The following is a 24392-nucleotide window of genomic DNA, read 5'->3' on the forward strand; positions in this document are numbered from 1 at the left end:
AAAAGATGGAAAACTGGATTTAAAAACAAAAAAAATAGAGACAGGGTCTTGCTCCTTTGCCCAGGCTGGAGTGCAGTGGCTCAATCACAGCCTCAAATTCCTGGGCTCAAGCAATCCTCTTTCCTCAGCCTCCCGAGTAACTTGGACTACAGGCACGTACCACCATGCCTGGCTAATTTTTAATTTTTTTTTTAAGAGTTAGGGTCTCACTTTGTTGCCCAGACTGCCTTTAAATCCTGACCTTGAGCGATCCTCCTGCTTCCCAAAGTGCTGGGATTACCGAAAACTGGGTTTTTAAATGAAATACTGTAGCTTTTAATAAGCAGCTTTTAAAAATTTGTAACATACCTAAGTTGAATATAAATGCCTAGAAAGAGAGCTTGTTGTTTTGTTTGTTTGTCTTTCAACTGCTGGCCTATTCAAGTCTCTGAGTTGACACTTGGCAAGAGGTGGACTGGGGAGTGGAAGTCTGGTTGAGTCCCAGTTCTGACATGGATTTTCTGGGTATCCTTGGAGAGGGACACTCAACCAACTGTGAGGACAAAACTCACCCTGCTCAGGAGTGATCTAGAATTCCCATGCAGCTCCTATCTCTTGGAAGGGCAGCTCAAATGCGAGCAAGGTTCTCCAAGCCCTTAAGATGTAAACCCTGCTGGGAGGACTGGATGCCTTCAGGAAGCTAGGGAAGACCTGTCTCTGCAAGAAGGCAGGAAGTGTAGCTTATGGGAGGCTGAGGAGTTTGGAGTTTCTCCTTGGGGAAGGTGGGAGCCATGGAGGCTGCAGACAGTTGTCCAACTCAGGGCATACAAATGAGAGGAACTCAACTGCTGCTTTGCAAGGCAGAGAAATCAGGGGGAGAGAATCACAGGGAGGCATATTTTAGTTCCATAGAAGAAAAAAAGCACATGAAGGTTGAGTCCCCCGTCCCTGTAGGAACGTAAGCAGGGGTTTGGCCAAGGAAGGAAACCACCAACAGGAATTCCGCCTTGAGTCAGGGCCTAGCGGGACCTTAGGAGCGCTTTAGTTCAATTCCATTATTTCCAAAAAGGACAAAAACAGGAGATCAGAGAGGGTGTGAGTTTACCAAAGACCAAACAGCACATGAGCCAATTCAGGAGGAGGCAGATGGCCCTGGCGAAGGGGAGACCAGGCCGCCTGACGTTTCCCCTCACTCCTGTCATCCTTCTCCAGAGAGTCAAGTACCTGCTGACCCCAAGGGAACCCAACCGCTGGGCTGTGGAGCGCGAGGGAGCCACACCTTACAACTCTCGCACCGTCATGAACGGCGCTCTCGTGAAACCGACCCACATCATTGTGGAGACCATGATGTGAGCTCTCTCGGGTCGACGGGGCCGGCGGCTTTCCTGCTGTTTACTAACATTAGATTCTCATAGGACCAGGTTTACAGAGCTTTATATTTGCACTAGGATTTTTTTTTTTTTTTTGGTAATTGTCACAGAAAATGTAATTGTGGGTATGTGTGCGTGTGTGTGTGTGTGTGTGTGTGTGTATCGTGTGTGTGTGTTTTGTTTTGATTTGGGGGATATTTTGTACAAAAAGAAAACCCACGGGAAGATGTCCGTGGAGAGGCAGAGCTTTCATACTGAATTAGATGTATTTTATGGGAATTTGGTAAATTTTTCTTTGTATTTTTTTTTACATATAAGTATATATACACTTAGAGATTGTCATATACTTTTACCACTTGAATTGATCTTCTTGCCAGCAATAGATCTCATTTTCAAAAGCAATTCTTCGGTGCTGTGTAGCTGGCAGAAAGTTCTGTCCAGTAAACGCAGGATGGAATTTTCCTGGGACTCTACACCCATCTTAAGGTGGTATACCTTCCAAATCCTGGTTCAGATGGAAGAAATAGCAGGAGAGAGGACCCATTGGCTGGCAGACCCAGGGGGAAGAAAGGAGGGCTGTGAGGAGATACCTCATTAAACTTGGCTTAGTGAAGAAGAGAGATGCCAAAGGAATGAACCAACCCTTCACATAAAGGAGACTGGCTGAAGCTGAATGAGGAGGCCCTATAGCAGAAGTCTGAATCTAAGAGCAGTAGAAACTTATACCAGAAGCAAAATCCCACTTTTAATTTTGAGATGGTGAGTGGATAGTCAGTAGACCGTCAGAACCACTGGCCAGAGAGGGAGCTGCTAGAGATCCAAGAAGGCTGGCAGGAATGAGGCTCACAACTCAGCCTCGCAAGAGGTGGCAAAGGCACAGGAGGCCACAGTCCTTCCTGGGGCATTCCAGGCAGAGAAGGAGCAGAGGCTCTCCCGGCAGGAGCTGGGGTCTCAGGGCTCAGATGAGTCTGTTGCATTTGAATGGGGTCATAGCAGGTTCTGGTCATTCCCCAAGCAACATCTGAGCATCTCTTAAAGTTGCCTGCAGGAATGAAGCATGACATACCTGTTGAGGGACTAGGGGAGCGGTGGGGAGGTGAGTGGACCAAAGGATATAGGCCCCAGGCATGCAGATGGGCCCGGTGTCGGGGAGAGGTGCTTTCTTTCCTCATCTCCCCACTCCCCACTCTCAGCCTGGGAGACTCCTGCCAAGCCCTCATTAAAGATGCCACCCTGGGCTGCCCTGGCACCTAGCAAGGCACACCAAGAACAGCTTTTGAGTCTGGATCCTCCACTGGGGGAAGTGCTCCCAGTTCAGAACAAGGGCAGCCCGTGGTGCTGACCTAGGATATAACAAAGCTCTTCACTTCAAATCCCCTGCAATACCTGGGTTTACAGACATTTACCACCTGGGGACCCAAAAGAGAAGGCCTAGGAGAGTTTTCTAGAAGGTTGGGATTGTCAGGGTCCTGGCCCCCCAGAACTGGCTTGATCAAGGGCCTTATGTGGAGCAGAGGTTGTCTCTGAACCAGGAGAGAAGGTACTATATACCTTTCAAACCCCCAGGGCAGACACACCCCCACCCAGCCCCTATTTGGACCTAAACTGTGCCATTTGAACAGTCACTTCCAAGCTCAGTCTAAATGAAACCGAAACATGACCACGCACAAAGGCAGTCACTGCCTCGAGGGGTGCAGACCGCAGAATTTTCACAGCAGGGGCTCTTGGAACCCTGGAAACCCCCTTCTTGAATTTGGGAGGAGGAGTACGCCTTTGGTGTCCCCCTCCCAAGGGGCAATTCTGAACCCCATCTTTGGCAGGCATACATATTTCACTGTTTCCAAAGCTATCTACTCTGCCAAACAACACCCAGTCCTATTCCAAACTCTCAACGATTCTATCTTGTTCCTGTTTTTCTATGTATTTATGGTTGCCGTTGTGTCTGATTTGATTTTACTGTTTTTTCCCTGATTTTATGGAGTAGCATTGTGACCTGTTTTCCTTTGTCTTATATAACTTTAGTAAACTAACCACTGTCAATGATTGAGGGCAGGTGGCACGTGGGGAAGAGGGGACTTGGCACGCAGTGGCTACCTGGGCATTTGTGGTCATTTCAGTCTCCATCTCCCCAGCGGGGGCTCCCTGGGTGAAAGGCCACAGTAGTTTGGGTTGGTAGGCCAATTGCAACATTCTGGACATGGCCTGAGGAAGGCCTCTTCTTATAAGACTCTCAGACCAAATTCTAGACCAAAGGACACATGCAGACCAAGTCCCCAGGCCCCGCCTGGAAGGAAGGCCAGCCACCTTCCCCAAGTCGTTCCTCAACTCTCCCCAAGGCACCCGTCTCCAATCAGAGCCCTCTCGCCCAGCCAGCCCTGGCTCTGTGTGCAGAGCATAGCTCTGCGAGTACCTGTGTAATAATGCTCAACCTTCATGTCTCCGTATAAATGAAACTTTCCATGAGAGCTCATGACTCTGGTCCACCTGTCTATAGAGAATGGGCAAAGTCCTTCATCTGCTTTCTGCTTGGGATGGGTCAGAAATGCTGATGCCCGCACATAGCCCAGCCAGCCAGATCTGGAAAGGAAGCGAGGGGGTTTTTTAAATCAATTTTTTAAGATGAAGAAGTGGGAGACACTGCGTTGAGATGGGCCATGCTAGGGCCGCAGAGGAGATTTCCTGACGGTCAGGGAGAGAAGGGCCTCCAGGGTCCCCTAACCCAACGCCCTTGTTGTAAATGAGGTAACTGAGGCCCAGGGAGGCACTGTGAGCCAGGAATGGATTTTCTTGAAACAGCTCTAGCTGCAGGTTCTCCGAGGTAGGTTCAGGGAATGGTGAGTGTATAACCAGGGCTACATCCAGCAACATCCTCAAGGTCTTCCTGACAACCAAAGACAAGCCTTTATGGAAAAGGAAATGCACTCCCCTCCATGTTCAGGGATGAGGGGAGCAGCAGCAGCCACACTCCCACCATCCTCGCAGAATTGGACCCATGCTGTGGCTCCGTGAGCTGGGTGACTCCAGCCTCACCTGCACACCCCAGCCCTGCATGGGGCCCTCCTTCCTCCCAGCAGCCCTTGGTGAGCTAGGAATTGAGACCCCTGTTTGTGAAAGAGGGAACTGAGGTGGAGAGAAGCCAGAGGTGTGCCAGATCCTTAGGCAGGATTTAGATGAAGTCGCCCTGGCTCCAGACTGACCCCGAGGCTCTGCGGGGAGTTTCCAGGCAGCAGGAAGTGGCCTTGGATGCTCTCCTTCCAGGACAGCATAACCCCTGGGCCATGTGCAGCTCCTTCACTGCCCCCTGGATCCCCAGCATACCCCCAAAGACAGTGGGGAAACACAAGGGGAGAGCACAGCATGGCCCCTCCAGCCCACTTCAGGGCACTCTTGTATCACCCGGGTACCGCCACACTGGTCCCCCACCCAGCCAGCATCTCCCAGCACAGCCCCTCTCCCTGGGGAAATGCTCTGGGTAGCCAGTCTAAAGGCAGAGGCACCTAACTGCTCCCCGCAGCCCACCCCACCCAAGATTCAGACACAAGCCAGGAAAGGACCCAAGAGAAAATCCTTCAAGGTGGCCTGAGGTCCCATCCCTCCCTCAGACCCATGTGGTCCCAGGCCAGGCTGTCTGTGTAGACACGGTAAATACCACTGTGTGCAAAAATCGAAGTACAAAACCACAAGACTAAACAAAACAAACCCAGAGAGCCAAACTTGTAGAGGTGGGCAGTCCAGAAAGCAGGGGGCAGCCCTCCCCCTTTCCTTCTCTCCCTGACCCTCAGAATATATATTGTTGTAATAGGAAGCATTTTTTCATTGTTCTCTTGTGGGTGTCACTACAGACATGTTCTGGCGTGTTCTCCGAGGGATGGAGCATCCTGTTATATATTTGACTTCAAATTGAGATGTTGGCTTCATTTTTTTTTTTTACCCAATTAATCTCCCAATCCCTAGCAACTGTGACTCTGTATTTAGCACAAGAGAAAGCTGAGAATGTGGGTCTTGCCTCCTTCCAGAAATATGTCTGGCTCATCAGGACATTTTTTTAAAACTTCAAAATATTTTTAAGATATTTTAAACTTTTATAAAAAAAAATCAACCAACAAGAGACTTTTCTGAGGAGGAACATTTGTATTTGAACAAGATCCTTGGTGTGTAGTTCAGTCTTGCAGTATACAAGCTTTTGTGTATAAATGTTTTATGATATGATTCCCTGTATTTTGCAGGGGTTTTTTTCTCTTTTGCTTTTTAGATAAATATGTATATCAATATTTTAAATTCATCTTTGCTTTTTTTAGAGGAGTTTGTAATCACCTTATAACATGAAAATAAACATTTCCTTTTTAACATCCAACATGTGTGGGTTGTGTTCTGGTGAAGTATTTCCCCCTCAACATTTGCCAAACGCTTTACATTTTATAAAGGGCTTCCTGTCCAATCCCAGGACGCTCCTCAAAGGTAGGTATTTTCCCAGGTTAGAGGTTCCCACATGGAGGCTTACAGAGGAAGCAGCTTGCTCACTCAGGGGTACACAGCAAGTCCATGAAAGAACCTGGATTCGCACCCGGGCCCATGAGCTCTTGGCTCTACTGGCTCTACTGATTCTACCTGCTACATGCCCAGCCCTGTACGGCTGGGAGATCTGGCAGCAGTCACCTGAGCCTCAGTTTCCCCATCTGGAATAAACCATTGTCCCCATCAAGGCCACCAGGATGATTGGAGGTGATGCTGTTGGCCTTAGGTGCTCACCTGCTGCAGCTTTCAGTCCCTCCTTTTTAGCCTTGGGCTGACCTGCCAGAAGTGCAGAAAGCAGGTGGCGGAGTGGGGGAAAGGGTAGAGGAGGAGCAAACCTGATTGCCCTTCTCCCACTGCCCCACCATCAGGTGCAGGCGCTCATCAATACCCAGTTAGGGGCTCTCTGGGGTCAGAACAGGTCCATGTTTGGGGCAGCCTTCCTGCCAACAGCGCCCCCCACCCTTTGGGATGGACAAACTCGGGAGTCAGTTGAGCCCTTTGCCCAACTAACCAGACAAAATTCTCAGTAACTCATTTATAGACAATGTTAGAATAGAAGACCACCCTACCCCCATTTTCTGGCTCTTTCTGACAGCCTCTGCCTCCCTCCCTCCCTCTTTCTATGTGTACTGGCCATGTGGCTTGTGTTCAAGCCCTGGTTCCATCCCTTACTACCTGTGTGGCCTTGGGCAAGTTACTCAACCTCTCTGTGCCTGTTTCCTCATCTGTAATGATGGGACAAGAATAGAGCCCACCTCCAAAGGCTATTGGGAGGATCCAGCAAGCTCTTGCAAAGCGCTTAGAGCAAGGCCTGCTGCCTCCCTTGGCCTTTCCCCTGCCTACACCACTCCCAAGACAGAGTATTCGCTTCCTGGAAAGAAGCTCTTCCTCTGCTCACAGAACTGTGGCCTCCCCGGTGGGGCCTGGCCCTGGCCTCTGGGTCCCAGACCCTGCAGCTCACCTGCCCTAGACACTCTCTGGACACTCCAGGGCAGCAGCCAGACCCGAGGCTGCCCTCCTGCCACTACCTTCCCAACCTGGGCTAAAGAGACTCCATATGCAGGCACCACTGCCTGCCTCTGGCTTTCTGCTGCGCAGAGAATCAAATTCGTTCCCCCTACCCAAGCCTTCACGACTGATCCCTGCTACCTCCAACCTAGTCTCCAGCCCCATTCCCCTCCCAGGCCTTCTTTCTCTTCCTTGAGACCGTCAAACTCGTTCCTATCTCAGGGCCTTTGCACTAGCTGTGCCCGCTGCCTGAGACACTCTTCCTCCAGGTCTCCATGGAGGCTGGCTCCTGTCTTCGGGTCTCATTGCAAATGTCGCCTCTTGAGAGAAACCCCTCCTAATATTGTGAGCTAAAGCCCCTCACCCTGGTCCCTCTATCCCGTTACTCCCTCATTTTCTTTGTTGCACTTGACGCCTTTTGAAATAATTATTTATTTGCTTACTTGTTGATTGTCTGCCTGCCACCAGAATGTGCAGACATGACCTAAATCTGTCTGATTCATGTTGCCCAGGGGCTGGATGATGGAAGCAAATGGCAAACTTTTTGAATTAATGAATCATCAAAAGCAGGTGAGATGTCACCAGACCCATACAGAAGCTGACTCTTGCCAATCCATGATTTTTTTAAAAAGCAAACTTCTACTCTAGGTGGATTTAAATAATTTTATTTTAAAAAATCATCCCCATGGCACTTACCCCCAAGCCACTGCAACCCCTGGTGGGACAAAGACTTAGACGAGGGCCCCAAACAGACCATAAGCGGCCTTTGCAATACAGCCCCTTGTGCTTCCCGAGAGCCCTAAGAAAACCCGATGTAGAAAAATACTTTACAAGGAATGTGTTCTAATCTCAGCCAGAGAAAAATACAGCTTTGGGGGAGAGGGCAGGTGGAAGGGGACATGTCACAGGGGCTATTCCCAAAATGCATAGGCAGGCAGGGCGCTCACTGGGGAAAGGTGTCAGGAAATTTCAAGTCGGGGATGAACCATCCCCATGAGAAGCCAGAAGAAATATTGCATATGAGGAGGCCGGCGTGGCTGGGAGGCCCACCACGGGCCTGATTGCATACGTTTGGGAGAATGGCAGAGGCCTCAGCCCGAGGAGGGAGAGGGGGTATTAGTTAGAGTTGGGTGCATCTTCCCTCGCCTTGAGTCCTGGAGTCAATGCAGTTTTCCCAAGCCGAGAGCCCTGAGAGTGTGTCCTGTCCAGCCCTGTTGCTTAGCAGAGGTCCAGAGAGGCTGAGCCACCTGTCCAAGGTCACACAGCTATGGCTGCTTGCATCCAGAAGCCACACCTCTGCTGTGCTGTCCCTCACCCCCAAAAGTGAGGGCTCTTGGCTTTCACTTGGTGCCCTGTGACAGGTAGACAGTGCCCTTTCACTCTGGGCTGAGTACACGGGAATCCAAGATAGCAGAGGCGCTGAGCACCCCAGGCACAAGCATGCAGGGCCCTCAGGGAGGGCACCGAGGGGCAGGGCCCGGGGAAGTGGAGGGGAGGGGTAGGAGAGGCAGGCCGCCAGGAGACAGTGTGGGCAGGTCCCCAAGGGGGCCTTGGTGGGTCGGCAGAGATGGTTCTGGCCCTGACCAGGAAGCCTGTGTCTGCTCAGACTGTCCACCCGTGATCGTCCAGAGGGGCTGGGGGTCCAACCCAGACAGGGTCACACAGCAAACAGGTAACAGACCCAGGGTGAAAAGAACAGACCTCTTGACTCCTCATCTGTTCCCTCAAATGGAAGAGCACTTTTCTGGCCTCCAGGGACCCCAGGTTGGAGACAGATGGAGGTGGGAGTGGGTGCCCCGTTTTCCTGAGACCCCTGTGAGAACTGGGCCAGGCAAAGCACATCCCCAGCCCTGGCTACACCCGCCTGCCCACTCCATCCCAGGCACCACTCACTAGACCACCAGGGGAGGCCCACACCCTTCTCAAAATGAAGAGGGTCTCTGATTTGTGGACACTGAGGACAATGATTTTAAGGGATGCTGGTGCTTCCAGATTTCAAGTGGGAATAGACTTCTTTGAATAAGCACTTTGGACACCCTCCACTGGGCAAGAGTGTCCCATCTTTTTCTCTGGCCCATTTCTCTCCCATCTCCCTCCCTCTTTCTCCTCTTCCTCCACTGATCTGGCTGTAAAGAGGAGCGCTACCGCCTCACAGGTCCTGCGTCCATCGCTTTTCAGTCTTCATTGGATGGCAGGTGAATGGAAGCTCCAGGGTCTTTTGCCCCAAAATGACCCCTCCCACATGGAGGGGCTTGGGCTGAGCGGGCGTGCAGATGGGTCAGTGGCCACACGGCCTACAGAAGCAGGAGGGCTGAGAGCCCAAGGCCCATAGAGCCTGCCCAATGGGCCCAGAACCACAGTCTCAAGTCCCAGAAGCTTCAGACTGAGATGCTGAAATGAAAGAATCACCCACTTTCAGAATCAAAGGGCCAGCACTTCCTGGGATCCCAGACGCCCCAAATTAAGAGTCTCATAAGTGGGGACCAGATTCTGGGAATCTCAGAATCTCAGGACTAGCAAGCCCCAAACCCCCATTCTGGAGAAGCGAAGGAGCTGGGCTCCCATCCGAAGCAGCATCCTTCCTGGTGGCCGAGTCTCTAGATGAAGTGGCTCCCCATCAGGAAGCCAACCCCCAAGCGCGTGTGCATGCATCATGGGAATGCCTCATACCCCAATGCATGACTGCGCTGGGGTATCCAGCTCCTGCCTGCTCACCTCCTGTGACCGAGAACTCACTCCTCCTTGCAGCTCATTCCAGCTCCATGGCTTTGCTGGGAGGAAGTGCTCCCTACATCTTCGACCTCTCCAAGGAGGCCCCACAGAGACCTGGGACAGCTCCCAGGCCTCTCTCCTCTCGGCTGAGCAGCCTGTGCCAACCCTTCTTAAGGGAGGCTCCTCTGGGCATCTTGGAGACCCAACTTGGCGAGAGACCCCAGCTGTCACTCCAACTAGGGCAGGACCTCCCTGCCTGGCACCCCAGTCACCACAGACCTGGGGAACAGAGACCAAGCATCATCCCAGGCTCAGAGTCTGCCAGACCAACAGATGAATGAGTGGGTGGCCGCTTCTCCAGCCCAGCTACGTGTCTGGGAGCCAGGATCTGCCTGGGTGGCCCCTTAGGAGTTCGGCCCACATGCTGACTTCAGAGCATCCGGGGACTGCTGGGGCCTGGCGCTCGGGGGGCCCGGCTGCTGTCTGCTGTGTGCGGGTTGCGGCTGATGACCAGCTCCAAGACATCACCCGCCTCGGCCAGGAGTGGCACCGCCAGGCAGCAGTCGAAGTCCCGTGTACGGACGTGGTTGACCTGCATGGGGCACAAGCAAGGGAACAGAACCGAGATGTCAGCCCTGCTGCGCTGAAGGGAGCAAGAGGCATGTGATGTCCTAAAGATGGGTCCTGCCCCAGCCTTGACGCAAGCCCTGACATCTCCAGCACCACACACAGAGGAACATTCTTCCTCTAACTCTCTCTCAGTCCTTCTGTTAGGTTTCATCAAAGAGAAAGTCCTAGGAAGGGGCAGGTATACCTTTCATACCCCTCTAACTCTTGCTTTTCTCCCTTTCTCACATGAGAGAGCAGACCACACACTCAGAGAGCCTCCTGCCTAGAACTGTGTGATGTGACATTGTCTTCTTTCTATTTTATTTGCATTTTACACCCACTTTCTATTTCAAAGCAAGGGGTGCAAGATTTTCACTCCTAATGGAGACAAAAAGTTTCCTTTCAAAGTCAAATGTAAATTGAAAAAGTGCCATCAATTTAGAGAAAACATGAATTGAGTAAATTTCATATAAATATGGCAAAAAACACATTGAGGGAGCAAAAATAGCCAGGGCACGAGGAGGGGCGGCACGGAGCGCCCAGTACACGATGTCCCATGCTTCCCAGGCTCCCTCACAGTTAGAAAGGTCACATGAGGGGTTTGGTCCATCGGCTGTGAAGCAAGGTGATGAGTGTTGCTTCTGGGTGAAGGCGGAAAAAATCCACGTGTGACTTTCCAGTCTGTTTCCTCTGCTGTGGAGTCTCAGGAGGCCACATGTCTCAGAGGGTCAATTCCAAGATGGGCGGATGCTCCATCAGCCCCGGGACAGGAAGGCCCTCACCAGCCCACAATGGGCATGGGGTGTAAGAAAAAAGGTCTGTGCGTGCTCAGCCTCTGAGGCTCAGGGCGCTGGGGCCCGCAATGCAACTTTGGCTAACCTGACTCAGACTTGCATTGTCCTGCCCTCTTCACAGGCGATAGATGCAGGCTCTTTCCCCACCCTCAGGCTAGGAAACAATGCCACCCCCACTATGGAGCCCCTGCCCCAGCATTACCTGCAGGACCCTGTCGAAGGGCCGGAGGCCTCCACGGTGGGCTGGCCCATCAGGGCGCACAGTGTGGACGTAGACACCTTTTTCCAGGAGGCCATCTGAGACGCTGAAACCAAAGTCATGCCGCATGGGGTCCTTGTGCAGGGTCACCTGGAAGCAGAAGGAGGAGGAGGTTCCTGGAACTCTGACCTTTGCCCCCAGCCTCTCACAGTAGCCCAGGTCCTTTGGTCTGGCATTCAGCGCCTCTGGCCAGCCACACCCCCCAGGCTGCAGCACCCCAGCCTCCTGCCCCTGGGCCTTCAGCCACCCCCGCCACCCCGCTCCCTGCCAACCTCCCTCAGCAGATGCTCCAGGCCACAACACTCAAGTACAACGGAGCCCTTAGGAGTGACTTCCTTTCAGCCCTTTCTCTGTCCTCTGGCTCTATCAGGGAGGAGGCCTGGCCAGGGCACTGTTACCTCCCCTGACCGTCACTCATTCCCATTTACCAAAGAGCTGCTCAGAGCTTCTGAGGGCCATTGGCTAGGGGTTGTCCTCCTCCGTATCTTTTTTGTTGTTGTTGTTTTCGTTTTCATTTTTGTTTTTGAGATGGAGTCTTGCTCTGTCACCCAGGCTGGAGTGCAACGGCGTGATCTCAGCTCACTGCAACCTCCGCCTACTGGGTTCAAGCGATTCTTCTGCCTCAGCCTCCCGAATAGCTGGGACTACAGACGCGTGCCACCATGCCCAGCTAATTTTTGTATTTTTAGTAGAGGCAGGGTTTCACCATGTTGGCCAGGATAGTTTTGATCTCTTGACCTCGTGATCCACCCGCCTCAGCCTCCCAAAGAGCTGGGATTACAGGCATGAGCCACCGCGACCAGCTCGTATCTTTTTATATAATGACCTATAGATGGCACAAGACACTGGCTTCTCATTGAAGGTAGGGATGTAAAGGTGTGAGATACATAGACGTCACACACACACGTAGAAGGGTTTATATGTTATATGTAAATATGTGTGTATGAGATATAAAATAACTTAAGGCCAGGCGCAGTGGCTCACACATGTAATCTCAGCACTTTGAGAGGCTGAGGTGGGCAGATCATTTGAACCCAGGAGTTTGAGACCAGCCTGGGCAACCTGTTGAAACCCTGTCTCTAAAAAAATACAAAAATTAGCCAGGTGTAGTGGTGCATGCCTGTGGTCCCAGCTTCTTGTGGGGCTGAGGTGGGAGAATCGCTTGAACCCAGGAGGTCAGGGCCGCAGTGAGCCATGATCGAGCAACTGCACTCCAGCCTGGGCAGCAGAACGAGACCCTGTCTCAAAAAAATAAATACATAGATAAAATAACTTAAGTGGGGGAAAAAAAGCACATCTACTTAAAGAAAAATAATAATAGCCCAGTGTGAATCACAGGTGTCCATGTGTGTGAGTGTGCATGTCACCCAAATGATGAGCATTTTGGAAAACTCAACCCAGTTTTGTAGTGGAGGAGACTAAAGCCCTGAGAGGGGCAGGGCCCCTCTGGAGTCCCACGACGGTGCTCATGGCACCAGAACACAGGTCCAGGTCTCCTGTGCTCACCTCCTGTGCCTACCTTGTGCATCTCCAAGGGTATAGGCAGCAACAGCTCCTCCATTTCTGCAGGAGAGGCTCGTACCTCCCGGCCCCTCTGCCAAGGCCGGTGGCCAGGCCTGCCCTCAAGGGCCACCCTCTGCACGGTGCCCGTCATGATGGATGCCTGCAGGAACACGGCCTTTCTTTCAGATGCTTGTTGGCTTGCCCCATCAGGCAGTCAGCATCCACTGACACCTACTATGTGCCAGCCACAAAAGGGACAATGGTGAACAGGACAGACATGGTCCCTGCCCATTGGGGCTGGGTCCAACAGCGGTGGCGTGGGAAGTCATGAACCAATCACACTAACAATGAGAACAATAATCACTGGCACGTAATCATTCGTGCCGACCCAGGGCTAAGTCAGTTCTTAGCACTTTACACCTATAACTCCTTTTATTCTCTACAGTACAATGATGCAAGTAAATACCACTTTTTCCCACTTTACAGATGAGGAAACTGTTTGTCTCCTTAGAGATATAAAAAAGATTTGAACCCAGAGTCTAGTTCCAAAGTCAAGATTCTTTTTTTTTTTTTTTTTTTTTTTTTGAGACAAAGTTTTGCTCTTGTTGCCCAGGCTGGAATGCAATGGCACAATCTTGGCTTACCGCAACCTCCGCCTCACAGGTTCAAGTGATTCTCCTGCCTCATCCTCCTGAATACCTGGAATTGCAGGCATGTGCCACCATGCCCAGCTAATTTTATATTTTCTTTTTTAGTACAGACGAGGTTTCTCCGTGTTGATCAGGCTGGTCTCGAACTCCTGACCTCACATGATCCACCCACCTCGGCTTCCCAAAGTGCTGGGATTACAGGCGTGAGCCACCACGCCCAGCCCCAGAGTCAGGACTCTTAACCACTCTACTACATTGCTAATCGCCAACATAAATAAGATAAAATTATGCACTGCATTAAGTGTTACAGAGGTGAGGCACTCGGGAAGTGAGAGCCTGGGACAGGTGGCCCTCATCCTGTGAGGGGTGGGGAAGCATCCAGAGCTGAAATTGAAAGGACAAGGACGAAGAGGCCCAGGGAAGAGTCCCTGGCAGAGGAAACAGCACGTGCAAAGCCCTGTGGTGGGGGGATCTGGAAGCAAACTCGGCGGCTGGTGGTGGCTGGGGGCCAGTCCTGCGGCGCCCTCTAGACCACAGTAAGAAATGTGAACTTCATCCCAGGAGCAGCAGGGAGCCCCTGAAGGACTGAAGCCAGGCAGAGAAGGTGACATAACCAATGTGTGGATCTAGAAGCATCTTCCGACTGCCACATGAAGACTGGGCTGCAGGAGCGGGAGTGGAGGCTGGGAGGGAGATCTGTTAGGGGTCATGTAGTGGTCCAAAGAAAAGACAGTGGTGTTCTGGACAAGGATGGTGCCAGTGGGGAAGGAGAGAAGGAGTGGAGTTAGAACGGGCTCAGGAAGGGAGGGCTGAGCAGTTGGAAATGCCGAGCTCTAAGCTGTCAGTCAGGAGTGTGTGGCCCTGAGAGAAACAGCTTCACACTCAGGCTGGGAAATCCAGAGATGGAGGTGGGGGTGCTGGAGCTGCTGGGAGGGGAGGATGGACTTCTTACTCTAACATCGTACAATCTCACAGGCACACAATTGTCTCCCCAGCCTAGAAACATCTCTTCTTCTACCCATCACAGTATCTGAATTCCCACTATTAGTGCATAGTTCTATCTGACCATTTGGGGTGCGGGGGGTTGCTCTTTTAGGGATCCCCTAAGGGAAAGTAGATTATGATTAAAATGTTTTACGTTGGTTGTGGTGGTTTATGCTTGTAATCCCCGCACTTTGGGAGGCGGAGGCAGGAGGATTGTTTGAGTCTAGGAGTTCAAGACCAACCTGGGCAAACATAGCCAGACAACCTCTCTACAAAAAATACAATTATTAGCCAGGTGTGGTGATGCATGTCTGTGGTCCCAGCTACTAGGGAGGCTGAGGTGGGAGGATCAGCTGAGCCTGGGAGGTGAAGGTTGCAGTGAGCTGAGACCATGCCACTGCACTCCAGCCTGAGCAACAGAGCAAGATCCTATCACTAAAAAATAAAAACTGTTTTAGGGCCAAACTGTTGGGTTTGAGTGGGGGGGAAGATAGGAAACCGAGGGAGGATATTGAATGAGGAGGCAGAGAAGCACCTTTTTCACACCTTAGAAGTGATCTTCACCTGCCTGGGAGCCAGCATCCAAAAGGAAAGATCCAAGACTCCTCATTTTGGGATAATAAGAGTTATTATAACACAGAATCAGGGAGTCCAGGCATCACAGGGTCTTGGACCCCTAAAATTGTAGAATTCAAGGACTTCCAGTTAAAATGCAGACTGAGCTGATACAGGAAGTTCACACCTCCCTTCAAACACGTAGAGATGATAGATTTCAATTTGTTAAATAAACACTTTCAAAGCAAGAAAGAAAAATTCAGAGACAGGCATGAGCAGGAGTGGAACTGTCTGGCTTATGGAAGTTAGTGGCCCATGGAAGGTAACAACGAGACATACGCGTTTGGAGCTGGGGTACTGTTCAGGGAAAAGACAGTGCTGTCTCAAAGCAGGAAACTGGGTACCATTCCAGAAAGCGAGTGCCGTCTCATTGCTGGATAGAGACTGGAAAATGTCTGCCCACAGGGGTACAAGAAAGGAACCACCAGGACTTGAACAGGCGGGGAGGGGGAGGATCACTTGTGACAAACTAGAACCCTTAGCGTGACCTCCGCATGAAGGTGGGGCCGGAATCTGCCTTCCACAATAGTGCAGAAACACTGCGCTGAGGAATTACTGTCAAAACCAGTCTGGAGCTGGTGAAGTTCAAAGGCCACAGCCAAGACAAAGTGAGGAGCGATCTCACTGATGCATCGACAACGCAGAGCGCAGCAAGGCGGGTGCCTGGGAAGGGATCACAGCTGGAAGCAGTGCAGTGATGAGATGAAAAAGCTCACCTGCCCACAGACAAAACAAGTCGGCGAATCCATACCCAAGGAACTAAAAATAATAGTGAAATCAAAAGAAACTTGAGAACCGGCATGGTGGCTCACACCTGTAATCCCAGAACTTTGGGAGGCCAAGGCGGGCGGATCGCCTGAGATCAGGAGTTCAAGACCAACCTGGGCAACATGGTGAAACCCTGTCTCTACTAAAAAAAAAATAAAAAAATTAACCAAGCGTGGTGGTGCATGCCTGTAGTCCCCAGCTACTCGGGTGGCAGAGGCAGGAGAATTGCTTGAACCCAGGAGGTGGAGGTTGTAGTGAGCCAAGCGAGCCAAGCCAAGATCATGCCACTGACTGCACTCCAGCCTGAGCAACAAACAGAGTGAAACTCCATCTCGAAAAAAAGAAAAAAGAAAAAGAAACTTGAAATAAGTCTGTTTATAGGGGTGTCCAAACTATTGGTTTCCCTGGGCCATGTGGGATAATTGTCTTGGGCCACACATAAAATACACTAACGTTACAATAGCTGATGAGAAAAAGAAATCGCAAACAAAAATCTCATAATGTTTTAAGAAAGTTTATGAATTTGTGTAAAATTCAAAGCTATCCTGGGCTACATGCGGCCCGTGGGCCACAGGTTGGATAAGCTTGGTTTAAGATATGTAGAAAAATAAGAAAATAAAAAGCAAAAGCCATTAAAAAAAGACTATGAAGATTAAAACAAAACAAAACAAAATTGTAGGAATAAAAGATGTAGAAGTTGAAACACAGTATCTAAGAAATGGGTTACACAGTAGAATAAATACAGCCAAGGAGAGAACTAGTGAATTGGAAGACAGGTTAAGGAAAGCAGCTAGTACACAGTGCAGAGAAAATATGAAGGAAAAGTTAAGAGACATGGAGGGTAGAATGCATGGAGGACAAGTGTCCAACATACCTTAACAGAAGGAGACAATAAGAAGGAGGCAATATTGTAAACACCATGACTAGGAATTTTCCAGCATAGAAGGCAAACACGAGTCCTCGGACTGAAAAAACAGACTGAGTCTGTAGTAAGACAAATAAACTCTTACTGAGACACATCAGAGCAAGAGAGCCAGCCATCACAGAGAAAGAAATCCTCAAATCTCCTGGAAAGAAAAGACACAGGACTTTCAAAGGAACAACAATGAACCTAACAGGAGCAACGATCATTGCCAGAAGACAACAGGATAATATCTTCAAAGCCCTGAGTAAATGTTTAATTTCATAGTCAACTAAACTATCATTTAAGAGCAGGGGTGAAATAAAGACATTTATAAACTTCTAAATTGATTAGAAAAAAATAAATAAAGACATTTTCAGAACACAGAGCCTAAAGCAGTTTACCACCTAAAGGCCCTCGGTGAAAGACTAACTTAAAGGATGAACTCAGAAAAAAAGGGGTATGCAAGAAGCAAAGGTGATAACAGAAATTGGTCAAATATTCTGATAAAACCCCCACGTTCATGAATTTTGAGCAATTTATAAGAAAGTTGGGATATGAGAGGAGGTAGTTTGGAGAGAAGTGAAAGAATTCTATAGTGCCTATCTTATTCAAGAGGAGGACAAAGGTATTGCTTACACTTGTTAGAAAAACCAAGTTCAGAAAATATATTGAAAATGTAAGGTAAGGCCATGGCCTTCCCTTCAGTGATCTATCCTAATAATTATTTAGCCATAAAAAGGGATGAAGTACTGACACACGCCACAACATGAAGCTAAGTGAAAAAAGCCAGACACAAAAAGTCAAATACACACTCCACTTTTATGAAATATCCAGAATAGGCTAATCCATAGAGACAGAGTACATAGCAATTGCCAGGGGATGGGAAGTGGGAGGAATTGGAAGGTACAAGTTTTCATTTTGGGGTGTTAGAAATGCTCTGGAATTAGATAGTGCTGATGATTGCACAACATTGTGAATATAACAAAAGCCACTAAACTGTACACTTTAAACTGGTTAAAATTATAAATTTTATATATGAATTTTATCTTGATAAACAGGAAGTTTACATTAGTATCATTTAAAAGGCACTGGACTAAAATTAAGAGAGACTTAAGAGACATAATAACCAAGCTCCAAGCATGGATTAGACATTGGTTTGGACAAACCAGGTGTAAAGGACAATTTGGGTCCAACTGAGGAAATCTGAATATGGTCTTGGTATTAGGAAAGATTAAAATATATCGAAATGGAAAAATGAAATAACTAGCTAAAAAAGCAGTCTACAAAACAGTACATACATCATGATTTCATTATCTTAAAAATACACATAAACTCATTAAAGCAGTAACAGTGGTGATCTATGGGTGGTGGGAATGTTGTGTCCTTAAGTTTTACTTTTACTTATTTTTTGATTTACTTATTTTTTATTACTTATTTTGATTCTACTTTGCTTATCCAATTTTGCACCATACACACATATCACTTAGGTAATAATAAAAGATTTCAATGTAAAAACTGAATGTTGAAAGTAAAACAAATGAATTAAAGATAATTGCTACAAGAATACAAATAAAATTTAAAATCTCCAAATTGGAGATTGTGGAGAGAGTGAGCACTAATGAAAAATGGATCAATAGAAAAAAGGAAAGATGGACGATCAGAAGAAGTATAAAGAAAATGGGATAAATAGGAAGTATAAATTATATACCAGAATTAAGTTTAATTATATATTTTTTCAGGTGTACCTCTGATTGAAAAGTTTAATTATATTAGTAGTCACAACAAATATAAATAGACTAAATTCATCTTTAATAAAAAGAGAACCTGCTATGTATAATATACAACAGAGACACATTAGAAACAATGATACAGTAAATTTGAAAACAAGCAAATTGGCCAGGCACAGTGGCTCAACCCTGTAATCCCAGCACTTTGGGAAGCTGAGGCAGGTGGATCACTTGAGGCCAGAAGTTCGAGACCAGTCTGGCCAACACAGTGAAAACCCATCTCTATTAAAAATAGAAAAAATTAGCTGGGCATGGTGGCACATACCTTTAATCCCAGTTACTCGGGAGGCTGAGGCATGAGAATCACTTGAACCCAGGAGGTGGAGGCTGCAGTGAGCTGAGACTGCACCACTGTACTCCAGCCTGGGTGACAGAGTGAGACTCTGTCTCAAAAAAAAACAAAAAAAAAAAAAAAGAGAGAGAGAGAGAGAAAATAACCAAATTGGAAAAAAAGACAGGCAAATAATCACTAAAATAAATTTAATGAAACAATATTATTATGAGACAAAACAGAATTTAATTTAAGGTGGAAAGTGCATTTGCAAAATCTGGGATGCAGCCAAAGCAATGCTTACAGGTAAATTCATAGCTTTAAAAGATACATTATTCAAAAACAAGAAAGACTGAAAATTAAGGCACTAAGAAACCATGAAAAGGATCATGACTTAAGCATAAATAAAGTAGAAGGAAGAGACTATCAAAGCTAAACAAACAAATGAATAAAATAGAAAATAATAAAGCCAAAAACTTGTTCTTTGAGCAACCTAGTAATTGGCAAGACTAATGGAGAGAAAAAAATGACCCCAATCAATAATATTAGAAATAAAAAGGGGGCAAAAGCACAGATAAAATAGAGATTTAAATAAAATATAATTGCTCTCAGAGTGGAAGCTTGGGATGTGACTTAGCGAGATCCTCTCTGGATCCTCCTGGGCAGTTTGTTCTATTCACTGAGCAATACTGACCTTACACAAAGCCACATTCACCTCTGGTTTCCCACAGCCCCTTATCTCCTGTGTCGTCACTGATGTCAACACTCACGCTTCTACAGGGCATGCCCACAACCACATTCATGATCACACATACATACAAAAATACCAAAACTGCCCCGTGTGCCTACATGTGCACAATCGGACACACATGTTCTGAAATACACTCTGCAAATGTGCATGCATGAGCATGTTCACATGCATGCATACACATATGCTCCCAATGTACACATGATGATGTCACACATATTCCATGTCCACACAGATAATGTGTAGTACCACAGTGCTCTCAATCACACTTGCACATGAATCCATGCACAGTCTGTACATATGTGAAGACACCTTTTCCCACAGGGTGTCCAGGTGAGTGCATACGTACACATTACACATGAGCATGATGCCATCAACATGCCTTCCTCCCATTGCACACACACCAGAGTGAACAGCCTCGGGTGCCCCATGCAGGCCTGCACGGCAGGCAGCCATACCTCCAGTTCCCTCAGCAGCTCTGACTGACCACATGACTCCAGGTCTTCGAGAGCTTCTCCAAACACGCGCCAGAAGCCCTCCTCTCGGGCAGGGCCAGGGGCTGGGCTGTAACGTAGGAACCAGAGAGCGTCAACTCCTGGCAGGCGGGTGGGCGGGCTGGGGCCTGAGGAGTCTTCGGGGCCCCAGGGCCCAGCGTTGGGCTCGAGGGGCCATAGGGTGGGTGGGCGGGCAGGCAGGCGGGCGTCCTCGGTGGCAGTTCTGGGGCCCCGGGGCAGTGGTTGGTGACACGGAATAGGGGAAAGACGCAGTTAGGGGCGACCAGGACTGTCAGTGGCCAGTTAGAACAGGGGCAGATGAGACGGGGTGGAGAGCGGTGACACAGGATGCCTAGGAAGAGAGACAGAGGACAAACAGACGAACAGACAGAGAGGAGATCCATGGTGTAGTCCCAGAGGACGGCCCCTGGCCCCACCCAGACACACGGCACCGTGGGACAGTGACAGGGACAGAGCTGGAGCCAGCAAGGACACAGATGGATGGAGAGGATGAAATATCTGTGCTGGGGAAGGGGTCGAGACCACCCATAACTCCCATCACAGGTTGTATGAGCCTGTTATCATCAGTTCTAACACTGAGTCTCAGAAAGTTCACAATTCACATTTTGACACTTCGCAAAGCCACTTGCTAATTACAAAGGCCTCGACGGTTACAAGGCATGCTGTGATTTACAAAGCACTTGTTTTTTTTTTTTTTTTTTTTTTGGGACAGAGTCTTGCTCTGTCACCCAGGCTGGAGTGCAGTGGCATGATCTCGACTCACTGCAAGCTCTGCCTCCTGGGTTCACGCCATTCTCCTGCCTCAGCCTCCCGAGAAGCTAGGACCACAGGCACGCACCACCACCCCTGGCCAACTTTTTGTATTTTTACTAGAGACGGGTTCCACCATGTCAGTCAGGATGGTCTCGATCTCCCGACCTCGTGATCTGCCCACTTCAGCCTCCTGAAGTGCTGGGATTACAGGCGTGAGCCACCGCACCCTGCCAGCACTTGCTCTTTCACAAGGGCACGCAAGCTTTGCTATCTTAGGGAGCTTAGGAACGAGGATGTGTTGCCTCCTTGCCTTTCCATGTAACAGATGAAAAGACAGAGGCTGAAGGACACTTGCTCCATTCAAGTCAATTCCACAGACATTTCCTGAGCTAAGTCCTCTGCTGGGCACAGGGATATGGAAGAGAATAAAGTGTGGCCCCTGTTCTTACAGAGCTGGAGATTCATTCGCAAAACATGTCTGAGCACCTACTAGGGGCCACGCATGGAGCTGGGGTGCCACGCAGTAGAGATGATAGCCAAGTAATTAGCCAGATAGACACAAGGTGTTTAGGCTACCAGGAGACTTGTAGGAGCAGCTGTGGGTACCAGGAGGGAGGGAGGAATCCCTTCTGCCTGAGAAAGACAGGGAAGCTTCCCAGAGGCAGGAGAATTTGAGCTGAGTTTTGAGGGATGAGTAGGGATTTGCCAGGAGAGACCAGGGGAAAGGCATCGAGGCAGAAGGAACCGCCTGATCAAAAGCACCACGATGGGAGGGTGGCCTGGGCCAGATGAGGAACAGCATTTCTCCACAGCCTGCTCTCTGCAGGAGCCTTCTCCAGCGGCTCAGCCACTCCGCACAGCCCAGGGATGGTGCCGGTGGGCTGAGGGCCCTCGCAGGAGGCCATCAGGCCATCTGGGGTAAGTCAGGTGGGCCTGGGTTCAAGTTCTGAGTCTGCTGCTCTTCTGAGAACAGGAGATGACCAAAGTTGGGAAGGGCAAACCAGGCTGCTCTCCACCTCTATACTTTCGTCCCTGCCGTGCCCTGCACCAGTCTGCCCTTCCCTCCGTCTCAGCCTGGCTGAGGTGGCTCTGCTCAGTGCTTCTCTCCCAGGAGGCACCCCTCCTCAGGAGCCCGCCAAGACTCTCCATTCCCCCACCACTTTGGCACAGGCACCCTCGCCCACCCCAGCCAAGACACTATGACTCCCTCCTCCTTCACGGTGCTCCCACCACAGACCTCGTTGGCGGCTCCCAATCCTCCTCCTCCTCGTCCTCTGGAAAGCTCTCGTCAGCTGGGGTCGGGGTATAGCTCGTCCTCCGGGGCTCGGTGGGTGGGGGGCTGCCCCTCAGCCGGCCAGGCCTCCACTCCTGGGGGGTCATGCCCCGGGCTGCTGCCTGTGGTGTATAGGACCCTGGTGGTGGAGAGAGGGCCTCTGTGTTCTCTGCGGCCTCACCTTGCCCTCCTGCCTGCCCCCTTTCCAGCTGTGCTGAGTGACCCTGGGGAGGTCTTTGCTCCTCTCTGGGCCTGCATCTACACAGCCCTCTGAGGGCCTCTGCCTCTCAGAATCTCCCTGGAGCTCCTGGTCATCCAGAAGTTAATGCCTGGGGCTCTGCAACTCTGTCTCAACTCCATCGGCCTGGGCTTGGCCATCACCCTGCCACGGAAGGAGGCTGAACATGTGGCCCACCCTCCGCTTCCTGCCTTTGGGAGCTCTGAAGGTCCAGCCCCAGGGAGTGAGCTGAGAGATGCTGACAGAGAGCTGGAGACGGGGAAGCTGAGGCCCAGGGAGGGCAGGTGTCCGCAGGCAAGAATGGGCTGGCAGCCACCTACGGCCCGTAGAAGCCTCGCCCCCGCACCCAGTCCTCTGAGTTGGACCACGGGGAGTTCCAGTGGCTCTGGGTCATTGAGGCCAGCCGGCCAGCCACCAGACTCAGATGTCTCCCTGAGGCCACCTCCGGGTCTCAACATGCATTGGCCTGGGAGGGAGCCCGAGGTGTCTGCCCCACATCCGGTCTTGTAGGCTGGGGTGGGAGGGGGCTTTTGGCCTCCCTATTTTCAACTGGATGGAATGAACATTGTTGAGCACCTACTGTGTGCCAGACATTGGGCTAGGAAGGAAGGATACAGTAGAAGAAAGACCAACTTTGTCCGTAACTTCACAGTGGGGAAAGCTTAGCAGCCAGCATGGGACCCATGGTTCTAAATCAAAAGATATGGCTGCAGTCCATGCTTCCAGGAGCAAGGGGCCCTAAGAGTGGCTTACGGAGCCAAATCAGGTCTTCCTTCAGGAAGGGCCCCTAAAGGATGCCAGGAGAGGCGCACAGGAGGGAGGAACAGGCACAAGAACAGTCCTGCACAGGCCCAGCAGCAGGGGCGGCCTAGAGAGAGCGTGTCACTTGTCCAAGGGCCCCAAGGTATTACCTGGGCCCCCAAAGCCACCCTCGGTGGCCGAGCTGTCCCAAGACTCCACAGCACTGTCCACACTGGGCACAGCTGGTGAGAAGCGGGCTGCTGGCAGGCCTCCTTTCAGGGCATCTGCTGGGTCCTCATCAGCATCACTGGTCTCACTGAGGCTGCCCGACTTGCGGGGTAGGAGGGGGCCTGGGAGGAGAGAGGGGTGTCACTTCTGACTTCAGAGACACTCACAGCGAGCCTCAGCTTCTGCATTTCAGCCTGGTCTGGAAACTCACAGGCAGTAAGCCCTTCTGAGCTGATGTATGACCATGGCACACTAATAAGCAAACCTGTTTCACAGATGGGAAAACTGAGGCTTAGGGAAGCTGAGCAGCATGGCCGAGATCACACAGTGAGCACCAGTGGAGCCTGGATTAGCTCAGGCCCCTTCCACTGCCTATGGTGGCCTTTCTACCAAGGCATGGGGACGTATTCAGGGGCAGCTGAGGAATGCATGAGTTATGGCCATGAAGCATACACACGTGAGCACCTTAAGAGGCAGGAAGTAATGAAGAACAGGGCTCGGACCCAGATTCTGCCCCGTGCCCACTGTGTGGCCTTGGGCTCATCACTTCCCTCTCTGAGTCTTATCTTCTTTGCCATCGCAGGCCCGCCTCCACAGGGCTGCAGTGAGGACTCTGTGAGGGTGTGCAGGCAAAGCCTGGCACAGAGGCATTGCCCTTCCTAAACCTGCTGGGTGGCTCCCAGGGGATGAAGCGAATCTCACGGTCTAGTTGCTTCTTGATCTTCAGTGTGACGGTCTCTCCAGCCACCTGCAGGAGGTGGATGGCCTCGCTCAGCGGACGGCCCTTGAGGCTAACGCTGTTGATGGCCAGAATGCGGTCCCCCACGTGGATGGCACCAGTCCTGAGGAGTGGATGCAGGGCAGAGAATGGGAGTTAGACACTCGGGGCCTCAGAGTGGCAGTCTGCCCTCAGGGAATCCAGGAGAGCCACAAAGCAGAAGTCTGGCTGACCCCAGTTAAACCCAGCTGCCAAAAACAACACAAAAGCACGCAAGTATGATCTTGGATCACATTAATAGAGACATAAAGTCTAGAACCTGGGAGGGGATTGTCCCACCTGACTGCAAAATTAGGTTCTGGAACCAGTGTCCAACACAGGTTTTGAGAATCCCACATACTAGCTGCCAAATACTTGCTATGTGATCTTGGGCCAGTTTCTTAAACCCTT

At 50.2% G+C, this 24392-nt stretch overlaps 2 protein-coding genes across 11 annotated transcripts in view; one reads left to right on the forward strand and one right to left on the reverse strand.

Moving 5' to 3' along the window:
- The window catches only part of SLC6A6 (solute carrier family 6 member 6), an 87749-nt gene extending 82046 nt beyond the window's left edge, over positions 1-5703 (forward strand). Inside the window, exon 15 of the mRNA XM_008951695.4 lies at positions 1192-5703. Coding sequence (XP_008949943.2) covers positions 1192-1332 — 141 coding nt within the window. The 3' untranslated portion in view covers positions 1333-5703. The remainder of the gene's footprint in view (positions 1-1191) is intronic.
- Positions 5704-7521: 1818 nt separating this feature from the next.
- Positions 7522-24392, reverse strand: part of GRIP2 (glutamate receptor interacting protein 2) — a 111615-nt gene continuing 94744 nt past the window's right edge. For 6 of the 10 annotated variants that reach the window (XM_034955874.3, XM_055109518.2, XM_034955877.3 and 3 more), the window contains 7 exons: positions 23927-24066; positions 23167-23346; positions 21982-22156; positions 19935-20040; positions 12766-12909; positions 11190-11336; positions 7522-10176 (listed from right to left, as the gene is read on the reverse strand). In XM_034955874.3, the coding sequence (XP_034811765.2) occupies positions 10015-10176; positions 11190-11336; positions 12766-12909; positions 19935-20040; positions 21982-22156; positions 23167-23346; positions 23927-24066 (1054 nt within the window). In that variant the 3' untranslated portion in view covers positions 7522-10014. The other 4 variants (XM_063602190.1, XM_063602189.1, XM_063602191.1 and 1 more) reach the window with 3 other exon arrangements.

The sequence above is a fragment of the Pan paniscus genome, chromosome 2 (genome assembly GCF_029289425.2).
Source record: "Pan paniscus chromosome 2, NHGRI_mPanPan1-v2.0_pri, whole genome shotgun sequence".
Taxonomy (NCBI): Eukaryota; Metazoa; Chordata; class Mammalia; order Primates; family Hominidae; genus Pan; species Pan paniscus.